The sequence below is a fragment of the Gracilinanus agilis genome, chromosome 2 (genome assembly GCF_016433145.1).
Source record: "Gracilinanus agilis isolate LMUSP501 chromosome 2, AgileGrace, whole genome shotgun sequence".
NCBI lineage: Eukaryota > Metazoa > Chordata > Mammalia > Didelphimorphia > Didelphidae > Gracilinanus > Gracilinanus agilis.
The window spans coordinates 269,378,534-269,401,188 of NC_058131.1; the positions used below are offsets into that span (position 1 = coordinate 269,378,534).

Genomic DNA, 22,655 nt, shown 5'->3' on the forward strand with positions numbered 1-22,655 from the left:
TCTTCTGAGTTTGTGTTTTGATCTTCCTTCTTACCATAATAATTATCTATTGTGAGTTTCTCTTTATGTTGTTTGCTTATTTTCTAGTCTTTTTCTTGATTTTTTTTAATGTATTTTTTTTTAAACCCTTGTACTTCGGTGTATTGTCTCATAGGTGGAAGATTGGTAAGGGTGGGCAATGGGGGTCAAGTGACTTGCCCAGGGTCACACAGCTGGGAAGTGTCTGAGGCCGGATTTGAACCTAGGACCTCCTGTCTCTAGGCCCGACTCTCACTCCACTGAGCTACCCAGCTGCCCCCCTTTTTCTTGATTTTTAACTTAAAAAACTACTAAAGTTGGGTTTTGCTCCTGTGGTATAGAGGGCACTGTCCCAAGCTTCAAGTTTTTTGTGCAGCTGCTTTCAGAGCTAGTTCTGGGGATCTATAAGTTTTAGTTCTTCCAAGGTGGTATGATCTAAGTGAGAAGTGTGTTTGCTAGTTTCCTGGCCTGTGCTCAAGCACTCTTCTACCGTGGAAATGTGATCTGTTATTCTAGCTTCCCTGAAGCCACAAGTGATGTGTATTAATACTCCTCCTCTCTCTGGGTCTGTGACCCAGTACTGCTACTTGGATCTACATATAGGACAGCAGAGTCCTATATCCAGTGCCAGCAAAGGGAGTCTGTAATCTCCTGCTGACCAGTTGTCTAATCCCTTTACTGTCTATGGGCTAAAAGCTCCAGTTGCTGCTGATTCAACCCTGCTCCCTCCACCTCCCGGATCGCTGCAGCACCCACCAGGGGGTGGTGGCGCCCACTTTGGGAATTACTGGGTTACACTAACAAATTCTGTTGACAGATATATGCATAATACAAACCTTAGAAAGTGAAACAATTTCTCTAGTCTTAAAGCTACAATTTCATCATATCCATTCAGTCAGGGAATAAGGTACACAGGCAATCAGGACAATCCTTTTAGGGCTGTCTCTTCCTGTGACCCAACAGCTCTACCTCCAACACATCTAGGAACTGTCCATCACATTCTTGAAGCTGTTTAAATCCTAGAGCACTGAATTTCCACCACTACAAAGACTAAAGTGAACTCTATACTCAAGAGTGAATTCCAACCTGAATGTGTCAAAAATCCTGGGTTGGTATGGGAAAGCAGGCCCTTCTGAGAGCCACCCCAGCTCAGCTTTATTCCCTCAGGGAAGGTAAGAGAAGTGACTAATGAAGTTACAAGTCTCTCAATGGTCTTTCCTTCTCTTCTGGGACTCTTCGGTTGTCCTGGCCACATGGGGGCATCAAGAGTTCAGCTCCCGATCTTTAACCCACCAAAACAAACCCAGTACATATCATGAAAAGTCAAGCTGCTCTAAGATCCACTTGAGGACCGATATGACACTCTTCTGCACTAGGGTAACTGCTATTTAGTCTTAACCACTCTCATCTATTGAAAGTGGTTTTAAGGATGTCTGGAGTTAAATATTTGTCTCATAAATATTTTCTTTCCCTCCTAAGTTTTGTTTTTTGTAGTATGTTGCCAGATCAAATGATTTTTTTTATTCCAGATTTTAATGTTTCTCTTAGAATTCTGACAATGAGATTTACCCACATTGAGGAGAAGCAGCAAAGTAAAAAATATAAGGAGTAGTGGATCAGTGGATAGAGAGCCAGGTCTGGAGTCAAGGGATCTTGGGTTCAAATCTAGCTTCAGACACTTCTTAGCAGTGTGCCCTCAACTTGGAACTGATACTTTGTAATAATTCCATGATAGAGGGTAAGGATTTAAAAAAAATATATATATGTATGTATATAATATATACAGTGATCCCTCACCTATTGTGAGAGTTACATTCCAAAGACCCCTGTGATAGGTGAAAATCTGCAGAGTAGTGGCATTCACTGCCAGAAGCCTTAGAAGGAGCAGAACATTTGGGTGGCATAGGGCTTGAAATAAATTCAAATGTTTACAAAAACTTCACAAAAACACAAGACCACAGAGCAACATCACATGCCACAATCAAACATTGATGTGAAGTGGACAAGGATTGATGCTGAATGTATAGGCAAAATGCAGGAGAGCAAACAGACCAATGCTACAGTCAGAGTCAATCAGCACCCAGGATACAAAACAAAGTGCTGTAGTTGGTCACCTTTCATTCTATCAGCCAATAGTGTGCCATGTACAATCTCATGTTGGCAAACTTACACAAGCAGTAGTGATGTACTGCATTTCTATTGTTACAGTACAGTATTCATCTACAAAATCTTACAATATAGCAAAAACTCCCCAATACAGAATTAGAAATATATAATTTTAAAATCTGCAATACAGTGAAGCCTTGATAAGTGAACTGTGATATAGCAAGGGATGAATATATATATATGCATAATATATATATAACACTGGGTTTGGAGGCAGAAACATCCTGGTCCAGTCATTCAAACCCTTTGGAAAAAATTCTGGGTTTTGCAACATTCACTTTATAGGACTAATTGTCAGTATCAAAATCAACATTTTGTAGTCATCAAAAAAAATATGAATAAAATAACTTGGAATTTGTTGATCAAATAGACCTGAAACTTAAATGTTAAAGTTTGAATTTTTATGTTAGATATGGAACTCTGAAGATATGACATTGTGGTCTGCTTTATCAGATTAAAGGAAGAATGCTTTTTTTGGGGGGGCAGATCAATAATGTACACTTAGGAAATAACCAGATTCTATGTCATTCCTACCTATGTCATGAGTTAAATTACCATCTTAATGTAACTCTTTAATCAAAATTTTCTACTCAATCTATTTTCCCGGGGTTATCACATGTACTTTTCTAATGGAGGTAAATGAGAAAAAAGAATTTGCTTTATTAAGTTCATTTTATAAAGACAGACAAGACCTGTTTAATAAAGTGTGTGTGTGTGTGTGTGTGTGTGTGTGTGTGAGAGAGAGAGAGAGACAGAGACAGAGAGAGAGACAGAGACAGAGACAGAGACAGAGACAGAGAATCTATAAAATTGGAACACATTGTAGATTAATCTTGAGACCACTGCTTTGAATGGGACCAGGACATGTTCTAGATAACTCACAGGCTTTCATAATCATGAATGGTGCAATTATGGTAGGTCTGACAGGCATTAAACATGCTTTCTCCCACTGATTTTTGGTGGTGAGTGGAGGATTAAGGTGCTGTCTATTCTCATATCAGCTGAGGCTGTGAGGACTCAAATATGTTGCCTTTGTAATTGATGCATATTTTTGCTCCTTAGAATCATTTTCTGAGGATTGCTCAGAATTATTTCTTCACTCCCCTGAATGTTGATCTCTTCTCTTCAGATGGTCAGGTTAATACAGATGGTATCTTTTTTTTCTCCTGGGAAGCCTATTGGTTCCTCCATATGGGCAGCAATTCCTGTTTTCACTCCTGTCCATGTGAGCTGAGAACAGAACCACTGGGAAAATTCCAAATATTCCCCCTATTCCTCAATCTATATTGTAGTTTGGGGTGCATTGTTCAGGAGAAGATTGAGAAGCCATTCACTTAATTATTCATTCATGCAATGAATATTTATTAAGTGTCTACTCTGTGCAAATGTGCTCAGATCTCAGGTGAATTAGAAATGTAAGAAAATGATTTCTGCCTTTTAGGACCAAAAAAATCTATGGGCTGTTTAGGGGTCATGGAGTTAATTCTAATGAGACCACAAATCCATAATTGTATCAAAGATTGTAAATTTGAAAGCTCCAATGAACTATGCAGTGTGCCTTAATATAATGAATAAGCAAACACTGCTTCTGTGACCTGATAAATAGGATAGCTTGCAAATATATATGCAATACTTTCTCAAATGCATGTATATACTACTATGACCACAAAATAATTTTAGTGTAATGTACCTTTCTGTCATCACAGGTCTTTTTTAAATGCTTACATGTTTATAATGTCTAATAGTATTTACTGGCACGTGTGGCATACAAAATTTTTTGACATTAAAAGAAGTCCTTATATTCGAAGGTTGGAAACCATTAATTTAGTTTATACTAGTATGAAAAGGTCTAAGAACATATATTTGTTTCCACTGATGGGAACACAAGGAGCTACTTGACTGAATGCCTAACATTTTCAGGTGTGGTAATTTGGAAAGATGCCAGTATATCTATGGCTATGACTCCCCATCTGAATCTCCTTGGGCTCTGGCATCTGGTTTATGCTTTTGATTGACAACACAGGTTACAGCACACTGCAGCTTCATGAGCACATCATGGCTGAGGCATCCAAATAGCAATGTTATAGTGTTCAGCCTTGCTCATGTGCTAGTGCAAAGAAGAGTCAGTTTTCTGAAGTGCTGGAAACTAGTTTTTGAAACCCAGGTGTTGATTAATCTCGTGCATGGGTTAGAACTGGCTTTGCTAGCATTAGCAGGTATGAAGAAATGTGAAACATCCTGCCCAATGTAGAACTCTGCTATTCTACAAAGATACTGGAAGGAAGGGTTGAGTTTTGCCTTATAGGCTGATGCATCTTATGAGCTTCTTGTACATACTGATGCTTTGGGCGCACACTAGCTATGTAACCCATGGTTTGCCTTACTTATGTTGGTACTTCAACAATCCAAGATTTCATCAGTGAGAGGCCTCCCTTGCCAACACAGTCACATTTCTATGACTTAGTAGCAGATCTTTAAAGGTTGATGTGACTGGAAAATGTATTACCCAGGGTCAAAACTGTGAGGAACTTCTTCAAAGTTAAGCTTGGTAAGATATACTGTAGTTTGCATTCCACTGGCATGGCCTTTGAGAACACAGAGTTACCTCCATGCCATGATGAGGCTTGCAGAAATGTAATGGGAGTATCCCTCTGCTTGAGTGTTTAATGTAATCTAGTTATGAGGAATTATGTTACGAGGGGATTTTTCATCAAATTAAAGAGGACTCTTTGGTTCCCTATAGGTGCATGCAATCTAAGAGAGACAGTCATGACTCAGATGAGAATATTTTGGCATTGTATATGAGAGGTTAGAGTCCATGGGGTAGGAAAGGAGGTCAGGTGTCAGAAAAATAATACTCTAAATGGGAAATCCTCTTCTTAATCAAGCAAGGGCAGATTAGCAAGAGTCAAGAGGTTGATGACTAGAGATCTATAGGTACTAAAGGAATGACCCCTTAATTTTAGTTGTAATGTTATCTTTAAAAAAACTTTGATATCTTTGTGGGGTTCAATATTTCTATGAGAATAAGGATGCTCTACACTTCTTTACTTGGGAGTATGAGGGTGGGAAATAGGGACATTTGCCAAGGTTCCTTGGAAGAGTGTGTCCCCACCCAAGTTTCTGGGTGGAGAGGCACCAGCCCTTATTGTATTAGATGTCCTCTGAGAAGGAAAAACAACATGGTTTCTAAACTAGTGGAACCTGTGGGCCAAGGGTTAATATTACAGTATGAATAAGTAAAAGGCTAAGAGAAGGGGTATCACAGGAGTTGTATAGTTATAATCATGAGGAGAATCTTCCTGTCTCCCAGTTAGTCAGAGAAGCCTTCCCAAAAGAGGTGGGAGTTTGGCAAACTAGCATAGGGGACAACTTAGAAGAAGGTTTAGAAATGGAAAGGGACTATCCATTGGAGGGTATTTTGAATAAAGTTGTCTGAAACAAGTGGGGGTATGGGAGCAAGAAAATGGGGTTTTCTAGAGGGTGAAAGGGCTATCAGAATCTGCATGTCAAAAGCTGCTCTGAACCCTATCTATACACTGGTCACCCCATTTAGGTAATCCCAGGCATCTGTCCAACTTCACCTAATGACTGTATGCTGGGATTGGTTTCTGCTTCCCCAAGAGTGAAAATAAAAACACTGAGTACACAGCAGAGAAGCTCTAGCTATTATTATTATTCCTTGTTTTTTAGCATCTGCAAGCTGGCCTTCTTGCTTGTACAAATTCTGAAAACCTGGTTCCTGCCCATTTACCTGGAGTTTGTGCTTTGACCTTGTGTCCCAGCATCTTTGTCCTCATGGCTCTTACATTTCTGCCTGACCTCTGACTCTCCCTGTGTCTTGATTTCAGCTATGATTTTGCCCTGACACTGACTTCAGACAGCTCCCCTATTCTCACACCATGGTTCTGCTTTCATCACTGGCTTCCAGGCTCTACTCCAAGTCTTGGGCCTATTCTCTATTCTTCTCTCCTACCTTGCTGCAACTCTGCCTAGGGTCAGTAACCAATGACCATATCCCCAGGGCTAAAACAGATCACAGGGTTGGGGAAGGCTGTTTCCACCTAGCTACCCTTGCTTTGGCAAGTGTGGGAAAGAGTAAGAAGTTGCTCCAGAGAAAGGGAGAGGCAGGGTCATGGAGGAAGGCACATGGTATTCTGTCTCTCTCATGTCCACGTTTAGAGCTCCTCCCATCCTCACCTCCAGACTTTGTTTTTTTTATGCTGTCAAGTTAGGAGGCCATGAATTGGCCATTTTAGATACACCTCCCTGAAAATAACAAATAATGCTATTTGACAGGATCTAGCCTGAGTCTGATGGTCTTTCACAGAGGTTATATGGCAGCTGAACTCTGTTCTTTGTTATATTCAATAGTCTCTGTTGGAAATTCCTTTCAGATCATGAGCATGAATTCTCTGTATAGCCCACTGAGACTCATGCAGCCCACTGACCCAAATAACCACATCTGCTCCCGAGTTGATATTTTAACCAAAAGTTCACCCAAGCTGGGGGTTAATTATTGGGGAATTTTGGAGATAAATGATGCCACTGGTAACCCACAAGAAATCTCTCATATCTTAGGGAATGAAATTTTAAGATACAGATGCTTTAGGGAAGAGGCAAAAAGCAGTGGTTGCCTTCTCCCATGATATGACTCTTTCCTTCTTTCTTGAAGTCAATGGCACCAACGTTTCAAAGTTCCCCTGGGTCATGACCAAGCAAGCCATGTACTCGGCAGAGTGGACAGATCACAATAAATCATCCAACCAAACAAGTTTTGCTTACTGACTACTGTGTTCAAGGGTCTTAGGCTGGGCCTTGTTCTCCCCAGGAGATGCTGTCTTCTACTCTGCAGAGTAAATTTAAGTTGATTCCAGAGACATTTAGCTGCTACTTGGGGTACATGGTCTTACCTCTTCTGGGTTTCATTTTTTGGAGGGGCATTTGACTGGCATGTTAGAAAACAAAATCTCAGATAAAAAAATCAACTATGGTAAAATTTCTTTAACTCGGACTTTCTTAATTTAGGTTGTCATTTCTTCAAAAGGGTGTGGATTGAAGCTTACCTTTTTACTACTACTAAAAACCCTTTTGTTGAAAACTTTACAAATTGTTTCTCTGCAATGAGATTTTGTCATAATTAACAAAATAGGAAATCATATTTCCAGTCCACAAGACTGAGCAGAAACTCAACTTCTTGGGGCAGCTAGGTGGCTCAGTGGAATGAAAGCAAAATCCAAAGATGGGAGATCCTGGGCTCAAATCTGGCCTCAGACACTTCCTAGATGACCCTAAGCAAGTCACTTAAACCCCAACCAATACAAAGTATTGATTCTAAAATGGAAGGTAAGGGTTTAAAAAAAAAAAAGGAAAAGAAACTCAAATTCCCAGTGTCCTATCAGCAAGTGGTCAAAAGCATCTTGAGCCTGGTAGGGGAAAGATGGAGGCATCTAAACACACCCACACACACACCCACACCCACACTCCCTCTCTCTCTCTCTCTCTCTCTCTCTCTCTCTCTCTCTCTCTCTCTCTCTCTCTCTTTCTCTCCCCCTAAATTTGACATCCTAAAACTTCCTAGGACATACTATGTATTATGTTATATTCTTTTAGTGAGAGGGAAGAAATTAGAGGAGTCAAGGCTATGGTCTGGGAACCTTCTGACTCTTAATGAAGAAGTTGAAAGTTATATTAGATATAGGCCTGCAGTAAAGCCTGGAAGTATGCCTTATTAGATGGCTAATGATGAAGAATCATCGCCTAGTAACTTTCAGTTCATAGGACAGCTGGGACTTAAGCAAAAAAATGGGCATGTTAGGTTACAGCAGCAGTTAAAAAAGCCTTTTTCACAGTATCACTCTTCATCATTTTTCAGGGTCTTGTTTTCTCTTTAATCTCTCAGCTTCTCCTAAACACTTAATTTCTTCATCCTGTCTGAGCGATTTGGCCTCTCTAATAGGAAAGACTTAGCGTATGGTTATTAAGTTTTTGTTTTGTTTTTGTTTTTTTTTTAAACCCTTGAACTTTGGTGTATTGTCTCATAGGTGGAAGATTGGTAAGGGTGGGCAATGGGGGTCAAGTGACTTGCCCAGGGTCACACAGCTGGGAAGTGGCTGAGGCCGGGTTTGAACCTAGGACCTCCTGTCTCTAGGCCTGACTCTCACTCCACTGAGCTACCCAGCTGCCCCCGGTTATTAAGTTAACAAAAATTTTTAGAGAATTAAAAATCTCTTGGGCTACTAAAGAGTGAACTGCCATTATTTTTCAAGTTTGTTTCTGAATCTCCAAAGAAAAAAAGAATCTACTGCATTCAGCAATCACTAAGCCATTCTGAAATTACATGTGTAAGAAAAAATGTTCATAAGCACTTGACTTCTATTTTTATTTGACATTCATAATCTCCAAAAATGGCTAGCCCAATTTTCTTTGAAAACATAGGCAAGTGTGCTTCAAAGTTTTGAGACCTTATATGGGTACCAAAAGTCTATCTCCAATGATTTGGAAGCCCTTGAAGTGGAGGTACTGAGAACATGGAGACACTGGCTATAGTTACCCACTCCTCATATAATTTTGGTCAGTTCCACCAAGCAATCTCCATCCATTCATCAATGTCTGAGAATTGAGCACTTGCCATTATTTCACATGCAAAAGAAACCAGTCTCCAGTCCCAAGACCCAGGTCAGAGCTGTGGCTGCTGTGAATTTGTGGAGGGAGGGAAGAATCCTATAGGATTCCAGAATTGAGAGGGGCAGGTAAAGGAGTGTAGACTCTCCTTAGTTACTAGTGAGGCTAGTCTAACATGACCTGGTGAAGCTGTGGGAGACCTAGAGTTCAGTTCATGATAGGAAAAGGATCTGAGATCCCAAACCCAGACTGCAGGGAAATGGTAAATATCAATCTTTTGTGTATACAACCTATACTCTTCCTGCACCTACATTTCCAGACTTGCCACCTCATTTCCATGCCCTTTTCCAAATGAAACTTTTCCTTAGGCGGATAAGATTCACAAGGGGAAGGAGGCTTTTCCAGAGAACAACAATATTTACAGTTGCTTTAGCAACTGAGGCTAAAAAAGACAATGGGAACCAAATTTCAAATAATTCCAGGATTTCTGTCTGAATCAATTCTCCCTCCTTTAAGAGATGGAGCAATGACCTTGGAGCTCTGGAGTCTTCATTTCCTATATGGTCCATATGGAGTTGATGATAACATGGTTGAATAATAAAGAAGAAAAAAACAACAGCCTAACTGCTCACATGCAATAATGGGTGGTCCCTTCTAACACAGCCATTATCTCTATGTGGATTATCCACAGCTAAGTATTCTAAACTAGCTTCCCTTGTACATGATGCCCCTGACCATTCTCCCCTCCTAACCAGCTGTTGTTTTCTTAGAGAATGCAAACAATCTAGTCTAATATTAGGCAGAGAAAAATACAATTAAAAGGAAAACTTACTTCACAAAATAAAACCACATGTTATATTACAAAACCAAGAGGATTATCGGCTGCTTCGGGTCATCCAGGCCTGCATTCTCCTTTCTGGCATTTTAGTATAATACAGTGACATTCTAGTTAAGTCACTGACAGTGGCTGAATAATACTGTAATGGGTTCCACAAATAATGTTGTGGCATCTTCTCTAGATGTTTGACCTGGGTCTGAGCTCCAGCTCCAACACTTACTAGCTCCATGACCCTATGCAAGTTGCTTCGTCCCTCTGAACCCCAATCACTGGTAAATATTCCTAGGAGAAATCAATAGGCAATTCTATAGTTTGTCAATTGTCCTTGGATTGCCTGGAATGTCACTATGATATCAGGAATAGCCAGAGTCAACCATATAGGATATGAATGACACACTACCTACTTCACAGCTCTGTTGTGAATAAAGCACTTTTTAAACTATAAATAATTGTTGTTTTTTGTTTTAAAATTAAAAATGGGATAGATTTCCCATCCATCTAGACTGGGACAGGTGTAGTTCCGAGTTGGGACAATGAGAGGAAACACATCATAGGATTCAAAGATGGAAGGAACTTTGAATCTCATTTGGAGCAACCCTTTCATTTTACACATAAGGAAATTGGAGTCCAGAAGGGAAGAGACTTGCCTAAAGTCCCCTTATATGAGGGCCTCTGAGTTTTAAAATTAAAACAAAAATAGAAACTGAACCCTTTCAACAGGACAACAAAGAAAATGCATGCATAATATAGCTCCTTTAGCCTTGGCAAATACCCTGATACATTTCATCATTTCACAAGGCACCAATTTTTAATAAATCCAAATAACAAATGCTTAGGGAGCAGCTACTATTTGAAAGGTGCAGCAACAAACATGGAAAGATGGAGTACAAAAACCACATAGAGATATGTACCCTATATGCCTTAAATGAATAAATTCTCTAATTAGGCACCTTTGAGGAAAAATGTGGTTCAGAGGCTCTGTTATCAATAGGACCACTCCACCTTGGGTCATGGTCTACTGACTCTTAAAGAACCTTGTCGCATCCCCCCAGAAGGAAAGGGACAATCAGATACTTTTAGAGCTGGGAGGGATCTTGGAGGTCCTTCCTGAAGCAGAAATCCCTTTTAGAAATTGTTTTTGGGAAAAAAAAGAAAATGAAATTGGCTTTAGCCTTAGTTAGGATGATGCAAGGAGCCAAATTTAAGCATGACCAGTTTCATCAAGGTATGCTTTGGTAAACCATGTTGCATCACAGCTTGAAGATGAGAGTAAAGGGAATATTCTATAATAGGGGAGAACCCATATATTCAGAACTGCTAGTCTGAAGTCTAGCTGAAAGTAGGTATAAGAAAACTGACCTCAGCTGCTTTCCGGTGGTCGTCAGTGTTCTCCAGCACGTGCACATCCACTCCCAGGCAACGAAGATAGCGAGCCAGGCCCTGCAGCATGGTGTCACACACCACACTGAAGTCTTTGGCAGAAATCTCAGGAAAAGCACTGGCGTAAAGCATCTCTCCAGCTGATGCCAGTACCTACAATTCAATTAATTATATTCATATAACATAATTTGGTCAGCCACTCCCCAGCTGATAGATACCCCTTAGTTTCCAGTTTTCTTCCAAAACAGAAGAGCTCTATGAATATGTTTAGGGATAAGAATCCTTTTCATCTTTAGCTGATCTATTTGGGGAAGGTCTAGTAGTGGTATCACTTGAGTCAAAGGGTTTGCAAAGTTTAGAGACACTGAGGACAAAATTTCTAATTACTTCTAAAATGGCTGGACCATTTCACTGGCCCACACCATATTAGTATATGTTTTTCTCAGCTCTTCCAACTGTCATTTTCCTCTTTTGTCATCTTTATCAATCAGATGGATGTGAGGAATAAAGATGAAGATGAGGAGCAAAGGTGGAAACTCAGAATTGCTTTAATTTGCATTTCTAAAATTAGGAATTTGGAGCATTTTTTCCTAATGGTTGTTGATAACTTTGATTTATTCTTTTGAAAACTACATATCCTTTGTTCATTTTTCTATTGGGGGAATTTACATGAATTAAATAAGACCTCTATTAAAGAAACATTTTGCAAAGATTTTTTTCTCTAGTTAACCTGTTTCCCTCCTAATTTTAATTGTATTAGGGGTTTTTTTGTGCAAATACTTTTCCATCTTATGTAATCAAAACGGAACATGTTATCTTCTCTGATCCTTCCTATCCCTTTTTTGGTTATGAAGAATTTTCCCATTCATAGCTGTAAAAGTGTTTTTCCCTGTGCTCCTCTAATTTGTTTATGATGTGACATTGTATCTAAGTCATGTATATACATTTAGAACTTGATCTCGGTTGATAATGTGAGATGGTCCATATCTGATTTCTGCAAGACTGCTTTCTAGTTTTCCCACCGTTTTTTGAATTTAATTCAGTTCAGCAAATATTTAAGTACCTATCAAGTAAATGCACTGTGCTAGCCACTATAAGTACTGTTATAAGAGAATTAGGGAAAGTTTAGTAAGAGGCATAAGTTAGTTGGATGGCTGACAGAGAAGGTTCCAAGCGTGGAATGGTGGAGTGAGACTTTTTCTGAGGGACTCTCTGGTACAACTGCTGGCAGTTAGGGGTTTTCCTTAGCTGCTGGAGGTGAAGAGCCCAGAAAATAACTGTCTCCTATAAATCCATCTACCCTGGGAAAGATCAAGTTGAGCAGTGATTCTGGTTTGATTGGTGGACATATCAAATCAGTTCAGCTCCTTCACTTTACCCCTTTTGTGGACTTACTTGCTGTAACTCCTGGAGGTTGTGAACAATGCTGGAACAGAAATGGACCCCTGCAGTGAGACTCACATTCCCTTCTGACCTTACAGGCTAGACCTGTCAGCCTGAACCTAGAACTAGTGTAGTTTTGTCCCCACATTCCTTAGTTCTGAGCTTACTCGTTAGAAATTAGTTTAGTCTGTTCCATTCCCTCAATACCTAACTCCCAAGCTTTAATAAACAAGTTTTCTTTACTTTCTGTGGCTTTCTCCAAAACCAAGAAATAACCCACAGAAAGATAGCCTTTAACCCTTGTCTTTTTCCTGGCTAGGCTGACCAGTAAATTGCCAACTGTCATTCACTAACCAATATGGTTTTACTCAACTCACACATCCCTTGGGTAGGTTCTCAGTTATCCTGTGTGTATCTTGTCACTTGTGGGTGTGTCTTGGTTGTGTGTGTGACCCTTCTGTTATACTGTGAAAGCAGTTACCTATTTCAGTACTAAGATGAAAACTGACACAATTCCTGCCCTTAAGGAGATTACAGACTATAAGGGGGGAAAATATACATATACATAAATAACTGTAGTACCAGGGAAGGGGTGATAAGGTTAAAGAGAGAGAGAAAGCTAGACAAAAGTTTTCTCACAGGTCACTGTTTTACTTCTCCTACCTTACTAATCATACAATTACTTCTGCTATTATTCCTTATGTACAGGTTCAAGCTCTGCTTCTAATAAATTATCCATCTGGGTCAGATCTCAAGGATCATTTAGAAAGCAGAGAGGAACACTGAAATTCATGTGGACTGAGCTTGATAACAACAGAAATATTGAGTCAGACACATGGTTCATCTAGACCCAACTCTGTCTAGAACAAGACTATTGTGGAGAGGTTGAAAAAGGGTATGGTTGTTCTCCTCAACATCAACTTTCAAAATTAAGGCTATATCCTCCCTTACTAGCCGATTACGAATTTGTTAGTCATGAATTTATCAAAATGTTTTTTTAAAAGGAATATATATTTCTAGGCTATTTTGGGTAGTAATATTTCTATATGCCTCTTGTCAGAATGGATTCTCTAATTTTATACCTTCCTATGTAAAGCTGAACTTCCTTTTTTTTCTGTCCTAACATTACTTCTCTCATGATCCAAGAGGGGTGATAGATTTAGTTTCTTAGATTGTGGAAATAGGTCTATATTTTTCTTCTCTAGATTTGGAGTCAGAAGATGGAAAAGGGAATACAAGATTATATAGTACTTACTACATGGCAGGTACTGTGCCAAGTGCTTTTTTACAAATATTATCTCAGTTGAGCCTCACAATAATCCTGGGATGTAGATGCTATTATTATCCCCATTTTAAAGATGAGGAAACTAAGGGAAAGGGAGCTTAAATGACTTGCTCATGGTCACACATCTAGGAGTATCAGAGGCTGGACTTGAATTCAGCATTTCCTTACTAGCCTTTACTAGGGATCAGGTTTCAAATCTCAGCTCTTCCTCAAAAGAGCTATGTAACCGCAGCCAAGAAATTTCTCTTCTCTGGTCCTCAGTTTCCCCAGTAGAAAATGAAAGAATTAGATAATATGATTTCCTAGTGCCTTTCCAGCTTCAAATCCTATGTTGCCCCTTTTATGATTTCTAGATGTGGCATAGCGAATAGGAAGACAGTAAGACATTCACTTGTGTGGACCCTGGGTAAGTCATTTAAACTTTGAGTCTTAATTTTCTTATCTATAAAATGGGGATGATAACATCTACCTCATAAGACTGTTTTGAGACCAAAATAAAATAATATAGATTTTCCATACATAATTTAAAGTACTACATAAACACCACTTGTTTTTTTTTTTTATCTCCTTTCAGTCTTCATCTTTTCAGGGTAAAGAGATTTAGTTCTAACAAGTGGCCACAAAGGGCAAAATAATTCCTTCTAGAAAAATGTTAGAAAAGCTAATTTCTGCTAGACTGAGACTGAAATAAGCTGTTCAGTGGGAAAGGGAGGCAGCCCATACAGGGACCAGGTCCTACATCAGCATCATCATGTCAGGGATGCAGATTCAGAGCCACGGCACATCTTGGAAGATTTTGACCAACCTCTTTAGAAGGAGATTGTGTCCCTTGCTTGCTGAGTTGCTTCTCTGCCCTTGGCTTGGTATTCTGTTTGCCTGCAAGACACTCCTTTAGATTTGCAGTCAAGCCAAAGTTGGCTGGGTCTTTACAAAGCACTTCATAGACTTCCAATAAACAGTATGCATCTGAGGCTGTGAAGATAGAAGAAACAAGGGTGAGCCATGAACTCTTCCAGAGAAGGAAATCAAAGGACTAATATTAGGGCCATATACAAACAATTCCTAGTGAATCCATTCACGTTAATCACTTTAGATACGGGACGTTAGATCTACTTAAGAGTGTTTCATAGGGACCATGTATTTTGAGATTTTGAGTGGTTTATGAGAGGAAAAAATGAAAAGGCCATACTACAAAGAAAAAGTCCACTCACATTTCTAAAGTATTTTAAGGATTGTAAAATTCCACTAGACTATGTTTTGCAGTCTATTCAGTATTGGCTGATATTGTGGCATTAATTAATTATTTTTTCTTGATGAGCTCTGCACTCCTATGATGCAGTATTTGATAAGGAAAAAGGACCACTGATCTGTGAGTAGAGATGCGAACTCTCGTCTTGGCACTGCCCCTGACTCAGTGATTCCAGGCCAGGCAGATCATTTAAGCTTTCTGCATGTTGGTTTCCTCATTTCTAGATGAGGATAATGATCTCTACTTTGCCTACCTCATGGAGCTGTTGCAAAGATCTAATGAGATAATGGATAGAAAAAATGTTTTGAAAGCATAAAGCATTATACAAATGGGTGTTATTATTGTTGTTTTTCTTATTATTCACTTAAAAGAAATCAATTATCCAACTGGATGAGTACTTTACTGGAGGGATTGAGTTGTCTTTATGAATGAAGTCACTGACTTTGAATTAGACGAGCACATTTCCTCCCTTATTCCATTGTCAGTGAGGAGAAAATAAAGAAGTTTTTCTCTTTTGCTCCCAATGGTGTTCCTCTCATTAACATGTAGATTAATACCAAAACTCAATGTTCACAAGCCAGTCCTATTCTTGACCTTCATGATTTGAATCTTCCTAACTAAGTTACTCTGAAGGAGACAATGAGTGAGTGAAACCTGGCTCAGGAGCTCATTGACACAGATTTTTGAACTTGGTTTGGTTGTTACCCCAGATGGGAAGATGGAGACAGAGGAAAAGGAGGCATATCAAGCCTTTATTGGTATGGTAGAACTCTCTTATTCCCAAGATTTTTGTTCAAAATACTTCTATAAATCTAGACAATAAGGTCACTGATGGTGCAAGAAGCTTGTGCTTCTTGATTATGAGTGAGGAATGTAGAATGCCTAGAGGAGGAGAGACAATGCTGCAGAGCAGAAAGGGAATTGATCTTTAACTCAGGAAAGACATGGTTGGTACTTATGATATTGATCAAGAAATTCTTAACCTCATATTGCTCATCTGAAAAATTGGTGTAATGCTTACTTCACCAATTTGTTGTGAAAAAAAGCTTTGTAAAACTTCCAGTGTTATAAGAATGTGAATTGCCTCTATCATTTATCATCAGTATCAATGGTATTATTAAGGATTGGGTGAAAGCAATGGATTACATGTATTTATCTTTCTAGTTAAAGAGAAATTTTACAGGAGAGTATTACACAAATAAAAATAATTACTTTCTTGTGTCATTTTCTAAATCCTTTATGTGTCTGTATCTTGTATACTCAACTAGCCCAAGAGCTTCTTTATGACAGGGACCACATCTCTACTATCTCCTCTCTCTCTCTCTCCTACAACAACATAGCTGATTATAGAGAAAGAATGGGGGAATTAATTGTCTTAAGTGTCTGATTAAGTTAGTTCTGAAGTTTTCTCCCCAACCAGAATGTATATTCCTAAGGGCAGAAACTGGCATCAATAAATATTCACTGAAAAAAACCAACCCATTAAGACAACACATATTCAGGTTTTGTAGCCTGATCCAATGAGGATAGACCAACTCTACTGGGGCTTTATAGGCCCCACCAACCAGACCCTTTGCTACTTGATATGTGTTCTTGAAAACGTTCAGCTTTGGGCCCTCTGCTGCTCATCAGACCTGCATAGAGAATCTGCTCCTCCCGGAGGGGCCGTTTCTCCCAGTTTGAAAGCTGCTCTCTTTTGTCCAGTGGTTTCCCTAGGAGATTCTGCACCAGGAGGCTGAGTCCTTTTTCTGCATGCCTAGGACTTTTAGTTTTAGAACTTGGCTCTTGACATAGGCTATCCACAGGTATATGATGCTTCTTCCACAACCCAGAATTTTTCTGCAACTATATACAACAAGAATAAAACATTGATGACCATATATTAGGAAAATAACTATGTTTTGCTATTTTCAGGTAATGAATAACATCAAACATGACACCCAAGTTATCATTTTTTGACCTGTGGATTAAAGAAATGAATATAATAGGACCAAGCTAATCAAAAGTAAAGCTTTGAAACATGAAAAGTCTATTTTCATGGCTTCTTCTGCATTCCACAATCTTCAGAAGCCCTTTGTCTTCCAGTAGCCTAGGGCTCTCCTATTGGCTGCCTATTGCTCACAATAAAGATGAGGATTTTTTAATGGCTTCTTCCTTTTAGGGTGGGGATTTGCACTTTTTAAAAAGAATTCTGGAGATGGCAATGCTTAATCCAAAGTAGTGAGTCTTTATTGGTAGAATTTCAGGCTTCCCTGGGCAGAAATTTTTGGGTAATGAAACCTTTCCAGTATAACCTTCCAAATATAACATCAGGGTAAGTGCCTGATCTGGGAATAGCCACATATACAGTCAATGGATAACATATCCTGGTTTTTTTTCTTTCTTTAATTAAATTTTCCCCCAATTACATGAATTAATAAATTTCCACATAAGTTTTCCTAAGATATATGATTGAACTTGCCTCCCTCCCTCCTTTCCCTTCTCTTTCCTGGTCCTTGTTTTATTTTTATTGCTGTTCATATATTAAGTTAAAAAAAAGGAAAGAGTGAAAGATGTTAAAAGTTTCAATAACAAAAAAATGCATACTAAGCTCAGAGAAACTATGCCATTTTGAAAATACAACTTGCTCAGAGGGAGAGAAAATGCCTCCATGAAAAATCTATATATAGATTAGGGGTGGTTCTTATAAGAGTACAACTGGAATCTTTAAGCCCTGACCAAGACTCTCTTTTAAGTTCCCTTTAATATCTAATGGAAAAGTGATTTCTCTTCTTCAGATTCATACCAGATTTACTGTTTGTAGTGTACAATGACCCTTTCTCCCATAAATGCAGTTCTTTTTTAAAGCAGAAGTTCCTTTCTCTGAGATGTAGGAAAAGATGAGATGATAATCTCTAAGGCCTCTTCTAGCTCTGATAGTTTATGTTTTATGGACCTTTCTACTTCTGGCAGAAAATGGGAATGTTTCAAGCTATCTCTTTCCTTAGATTTCTCAGTCATATATTTTGGAAGACAACTCTTTCCATTGTGCACAAGCAGTTTTATAAAAAATGCTCCATTCATTAAATCTGAACATTTTGTGTTCAGAATTAACCCTATAGACCCTATCTTATTATGGTGCTTTCCCAACAAATTCTAATTCTTCTTTGGGAGGTGGGGAGGCTATGTTCTTCAATAGATTATCTTAAATTTGTTCTCATTCATTATTTAATCTTTAGGGGAAAGTAAAGGCAATTTCCCAAGAAGCTTAAACATTTTGGGGGGACATTTTGACATACACCAAAAAGAAATCATGAACATGCAAATATAGGCAAATGTTGTTTACTTGGAATTCATTTCAATTGAACAAGCACATGTTAAAGGTTTACAGGGGGGTAAGGCATTATGCTAGGTGAATGCAGAGATATGTAACTTAGATAAACATGGACTTAAATGACTCAACCAATTAGAACCTTCAATTAACCAGAACTCTTCCACCATACACTAAACTTTCAGAGAAAAGCCACAAGTCTTGACAAGGCAAACTCACTTATAAAGGATTTACTAGGAGGAAAAATAACTTCTAGGCCATATTCTAGGGTTAGTACACATTTCAACACAACCCCCTACATCTTTTCTAGTTGTACTATAGTACCAGGTGAGGCAGCATTGTGGATAAAGTGCTAGGCCTGGAGTCAGGAAGATCTGAGTTCAAATCTGACCTCTGATATGTAACTTAGGTAAGTCACTTAATGCTGTTTGCCTCAGTTCCCTCATATGTAAAATGGAGATAATAATAACATTAACCTCCCAGGGTTGTTGAGAGGATCAAATGAGATAAGTTGTAAAGGACTTAGCACAGTGTCTGGCCCACAGTAGGTGCTATATAATGTTAGCTATCATTAGTATTATTACTATAAACTATGAATCATAAATTATAAAGAATTTTATTTACAATACATTATACTTAAAAAGAAAGCATACTTGCTTAAGATTTTCAAGAAAAGTCTTCCTAGTTAATTTTTATGTAAGCAGAAAATTCAATTAATTATAATTTTCATTCCTTAACTATTCTGATTAATGGAAGTTTTGATATCTAGTACAGAGATTTTCTAACATTATCTTTGAACACTAAGTTACTATTTTTATGTATGTGTGTTCACTATGAATTTTAAAATGTCACTATAGTTCTATCTATGTAAGTCAATCCATAAATATCTGAAATTTGCATATGGCTTATAATTTAGGAATATGCCTAATTATTACAGAGTAATAATTCTACCTGGGATCACAGGACTCAAATTCTAGCATTTGTACTTCTTATCTGCCAGACCTTGAGGGATAGGTCATATAACTTCCTTGTACCTTTGGAGTAGAGACTTAAGTTTCCTTCCAACTTTGAATCCTATAATTCCAGATTTTATGATCCCTTTCAGCTAGTACAATTGATAAAATATTGGATTTAGAGTCTGGAGATCTGGATGTGAATTCTGTGTCGGACACTTAATAGATCTAAGGTCATGGTCAAGTTACTTAACCTCCAAAAATCAGGGTCTGCATTTGTAAAACGGAGAGAATACTTGTATGACCAATCTGACAGTGATGTAAGGAAAGCACTTTGCAATCCTTAAAAGGTTATATAAATGTGAGTTGTTATGTGACAATGATTGTTGTTGTATTCCCTGCTCTGGTGGTCTCCATTCTATGATTCTATCTCATTTATAGTACTGTGCTACTTGTAACCAAACCAAAAAACATTCCCCAGAGTCAACTGAATCATTATGCTTTACCCATTCTGTAGATTGGCCCAGGCCTTTAAATCATGTCTGCACATGGCAAAGATTGTCACCCAATGACTGAACTGAGAAGAGGCCCGTGAGGGTAGAATAATATTAAATGGTCACTCACATTTATATAGCACTTATTTAAGCCTGTTATAGTGGAAAGGATGCTATGCTTGGAATCATGACATTTAGTCTTGAATCCCATTTCTGACACTTAATAGCTGTGTAACCATGGATAAGTCACTTATAAGACTCAAGTAAGTGTCCTCATCTGTAAAATGGAGATTCAATTCAATTCAATCAATTGAAAAACATTTATTGAGTACTTTCTCTGTGCCAAACACTGTGTTAGGCATTCAGGATACAAAGATGAAAATGGAAATAGCCTCTGTCTGTTCTCAAGGAGCTTCAAGCCAAAATATAGAACATGCGAAGACAAAGTAATTTCAATTATAGGACCTGAGGAAACTGGGAGAAGTCTCTCACATGAGATGGCACTTGGGAGAAAGCTGGAGTGGGCCTAGGGGTTTCAAAAGGCAGAGTTGAAAAGGGAAAACTGCACCATAGCTTTGGGGAGACAGGATATGGAAAACAGCCATTGTATGGAAAACAGCTAATAGGCTAGTCTTGGAATATGGAGGGCACAAGGTGGGACACTGTATGATTGGCTGGGAGAGTTTGGAGCCAGACTGTAAAAGACTTAAAATGCCACACAGAGGCATTTGAAGCTTCTTGATCAGAGAAGCAGCAAATTCCTAATGCCTGTAACCAGCTACTTCTCAGGGTTCTTGTGATGCAATAATAACTAAAGCAGTTTTACACACTTAATGATAAAGTTAATGTCATTGTTAAGGTTTACAAAGTACTTTCCCCATAATAACTCTGTAAAGTTGGTAGCACAACAGTGGATTGAGAGCCGGGCCCAGAGATGGTAGGTCCTGGGTTTGAATCTGACCTCAGATACTTCCTAGCTGTGTGACCTTGGGCAAGTCACTTCATCCTCATTGCCTAGCCCTTACCACTCTTCTGCCTTAGAACCAATATGCAGTATTGATTCTAAGATGGATGGTAGGTTTTGTTTTTTTTAAGTTGGTAGCACAAGTAACATTTCCTCATGTTGAGAAATTTGAGGCTTAGAGAGTGAAAGTGACTTATCTATGAATATACAACTAAGAAGTATTTGAGGCAGGATTTGAATTGGGATCTCCTGATCCTGAGTCCATTATCTGATAAAACCTGACAAAAATCCCCTCACATAAGAAAGAACATTTATAAGTTTGCACACTGTTCCCCAGTGAGGAATGAACCCCCTTCCTTACCTGTTTGTCTACCTGAAGCAGGTCCAGGATTCCTTGTGCCTGCTTTTCCATCTCTCTAAGGGCTGGGTATGTAGTTGATAAGCTGCACAGATCTCCAGACATTCCATAGCCTTAAAAAAAAGTTTCTAACATTATAAACAGGAAACACTGGCATGTGTTTTATGAGGTCTATTGTCTTCTTTCCCACTAAGCTCCATGTTCAGGTAAAGATGGAAAAATCATACCTGTGGCCAAATATGAGAACATTTGACCTCTCTTTCCAACTGTATATCAGTTCTTTAGTCCCAAAGAAGAAAAGGGAAATCACAGGAAATAGTACCTTTATATATAGAAAATTTGGGATGATCCAGGACCTAGGGAAGGCCACATAATGGTCAAAGTAACTGAAGCTCTCCTGTGCCACAGAAAAGAAGTTAAAAAGTGGCCTGAGGATCAAGGGCCAGATCTGATCTATTGCCTCTTGGCTGGCCAACCTGGCCAGAAAATCTCATTACAATGATGGTCTCGAGGAATCAGAAAACTGAGGAGAAAACAGTTCTCAGTTCTCCCTACAACCTCCCTTACTATAAGGTAAACTGTGGAAGCCCTGCTGATTTAGGGAATTTTCTAACAGTTTCAACAGATGTGAATCAGCCAAGGGGCCACTTCCACAGTTAACAGCCTTGCAAAAACAGATTTTCTTCAGTAAATGAATGGCCAGTCTTGAGAACATGCCAGACTATACTTATCTATTTATTCTTCCTTTATAGCCAGGAAAAGATACTCTTATACTATCTATCCAATCAAATAGGTACAAGCCTAGGGATCAGGAGTAGGTGGCTAGGGAAGATGAGAAAAGTAAAAGATAGTAAGTTAAGTTAGCGTGTAGATAGATAGATAGATAGATAGATAGATAGATAGATAGATAGATAGTTACTTGGATAGTAAGTTAAGCTGGGGAGTTTTCAGGAAATAAAGAGGGAAAACGCTAATATAAAGCTAAACAGAGTGCAATCCCTAGGGCTATCATCACCTAGTTTTGTAATAGATGGTTCCGAAAAGAGGTTCCAGATGAAATGACAAAGCTCCTTTTCCTTCTCTTCCTTGTCCAGTTTTGAAAACTGCAATAGGTCCAGCAGGTACACGTGCTCCTTAGTAGCAATCTGCAGCACAGACACCCGAGGCCTCCCCACCAGTCCAAAGGAGGGCCTCCACTCCATATCGATGCCGACTACCTGGCCAGGCTGCTTGCCCAGAGACAAAACAGAGTCTGAAGAGAACAGTCAGAAATAAAGGGAAATTCCTACCCAGGGTTCCATGGAGCCAGCAGGCACTTATCAACTGACTTCCCACTAATGATATCTATAATGCTTTTCCTCCAAAAAGTCCATGGCACTGTATACAAGAAGAATGCAAACTCTGCAAGGTTCTAGCATACTAGAAAGGCTTTGAGAATGGTTCCAAGGATGGACTGTGTTGGCTTTCCAAGGATTGGCTTAGTTAGGGATGGTCTTTAGACTATCCCCAGGGGCTATTCAACAGATGAAACAGAAAAGGACAAAATGGTCCTGATTCCTATGCAGTTTCCTTTGTTTCTTCAGGGACAGCAGCTGAGTGAGGGAAAAGGGGAGGGAGAGAACGAAGATGCAGA

The 22,655-nt window shown here is 38.9% G+C and overlaps 1 protein-coding gene across 1 annotated transcript in view; it reads right to left on the reverse strand.

Annotated features, from left to right (window-relative positions):
* EXD3 (exonuclease 3'-5' domain containing 3) overlaps positions 1–22,655 on the reverse strand; it is a 269,262-nt gene that overhangs the window by 167,901 nt on the left and 78,706 nt on the right. The window contains exons 12-16 of the mRNA XM_044659662.1: positions 22,038–22,248; positions 21,026–21,135; positions 16,578–16,788; positions 14,500–14,666; positions 11,006–11,179 (exon numbers count right to left, since the gene is read on the reverse strand). Of these exons, the coding sequence (XP_044515597.1) occupies positions 11,006–11,179; positions 14,500–14,666; positions 16,578–16,788; positions 21,026–21,135; positions 22,038–22,248 (873 nt within the window). The remainder of the gene's footprint in view (positions 1–11,005; positions 11,180–14,499; positions 14,667–16,577; positions 16,789–21,025; positions 21,136–22,037; positions 22,249–22,655) is intronic.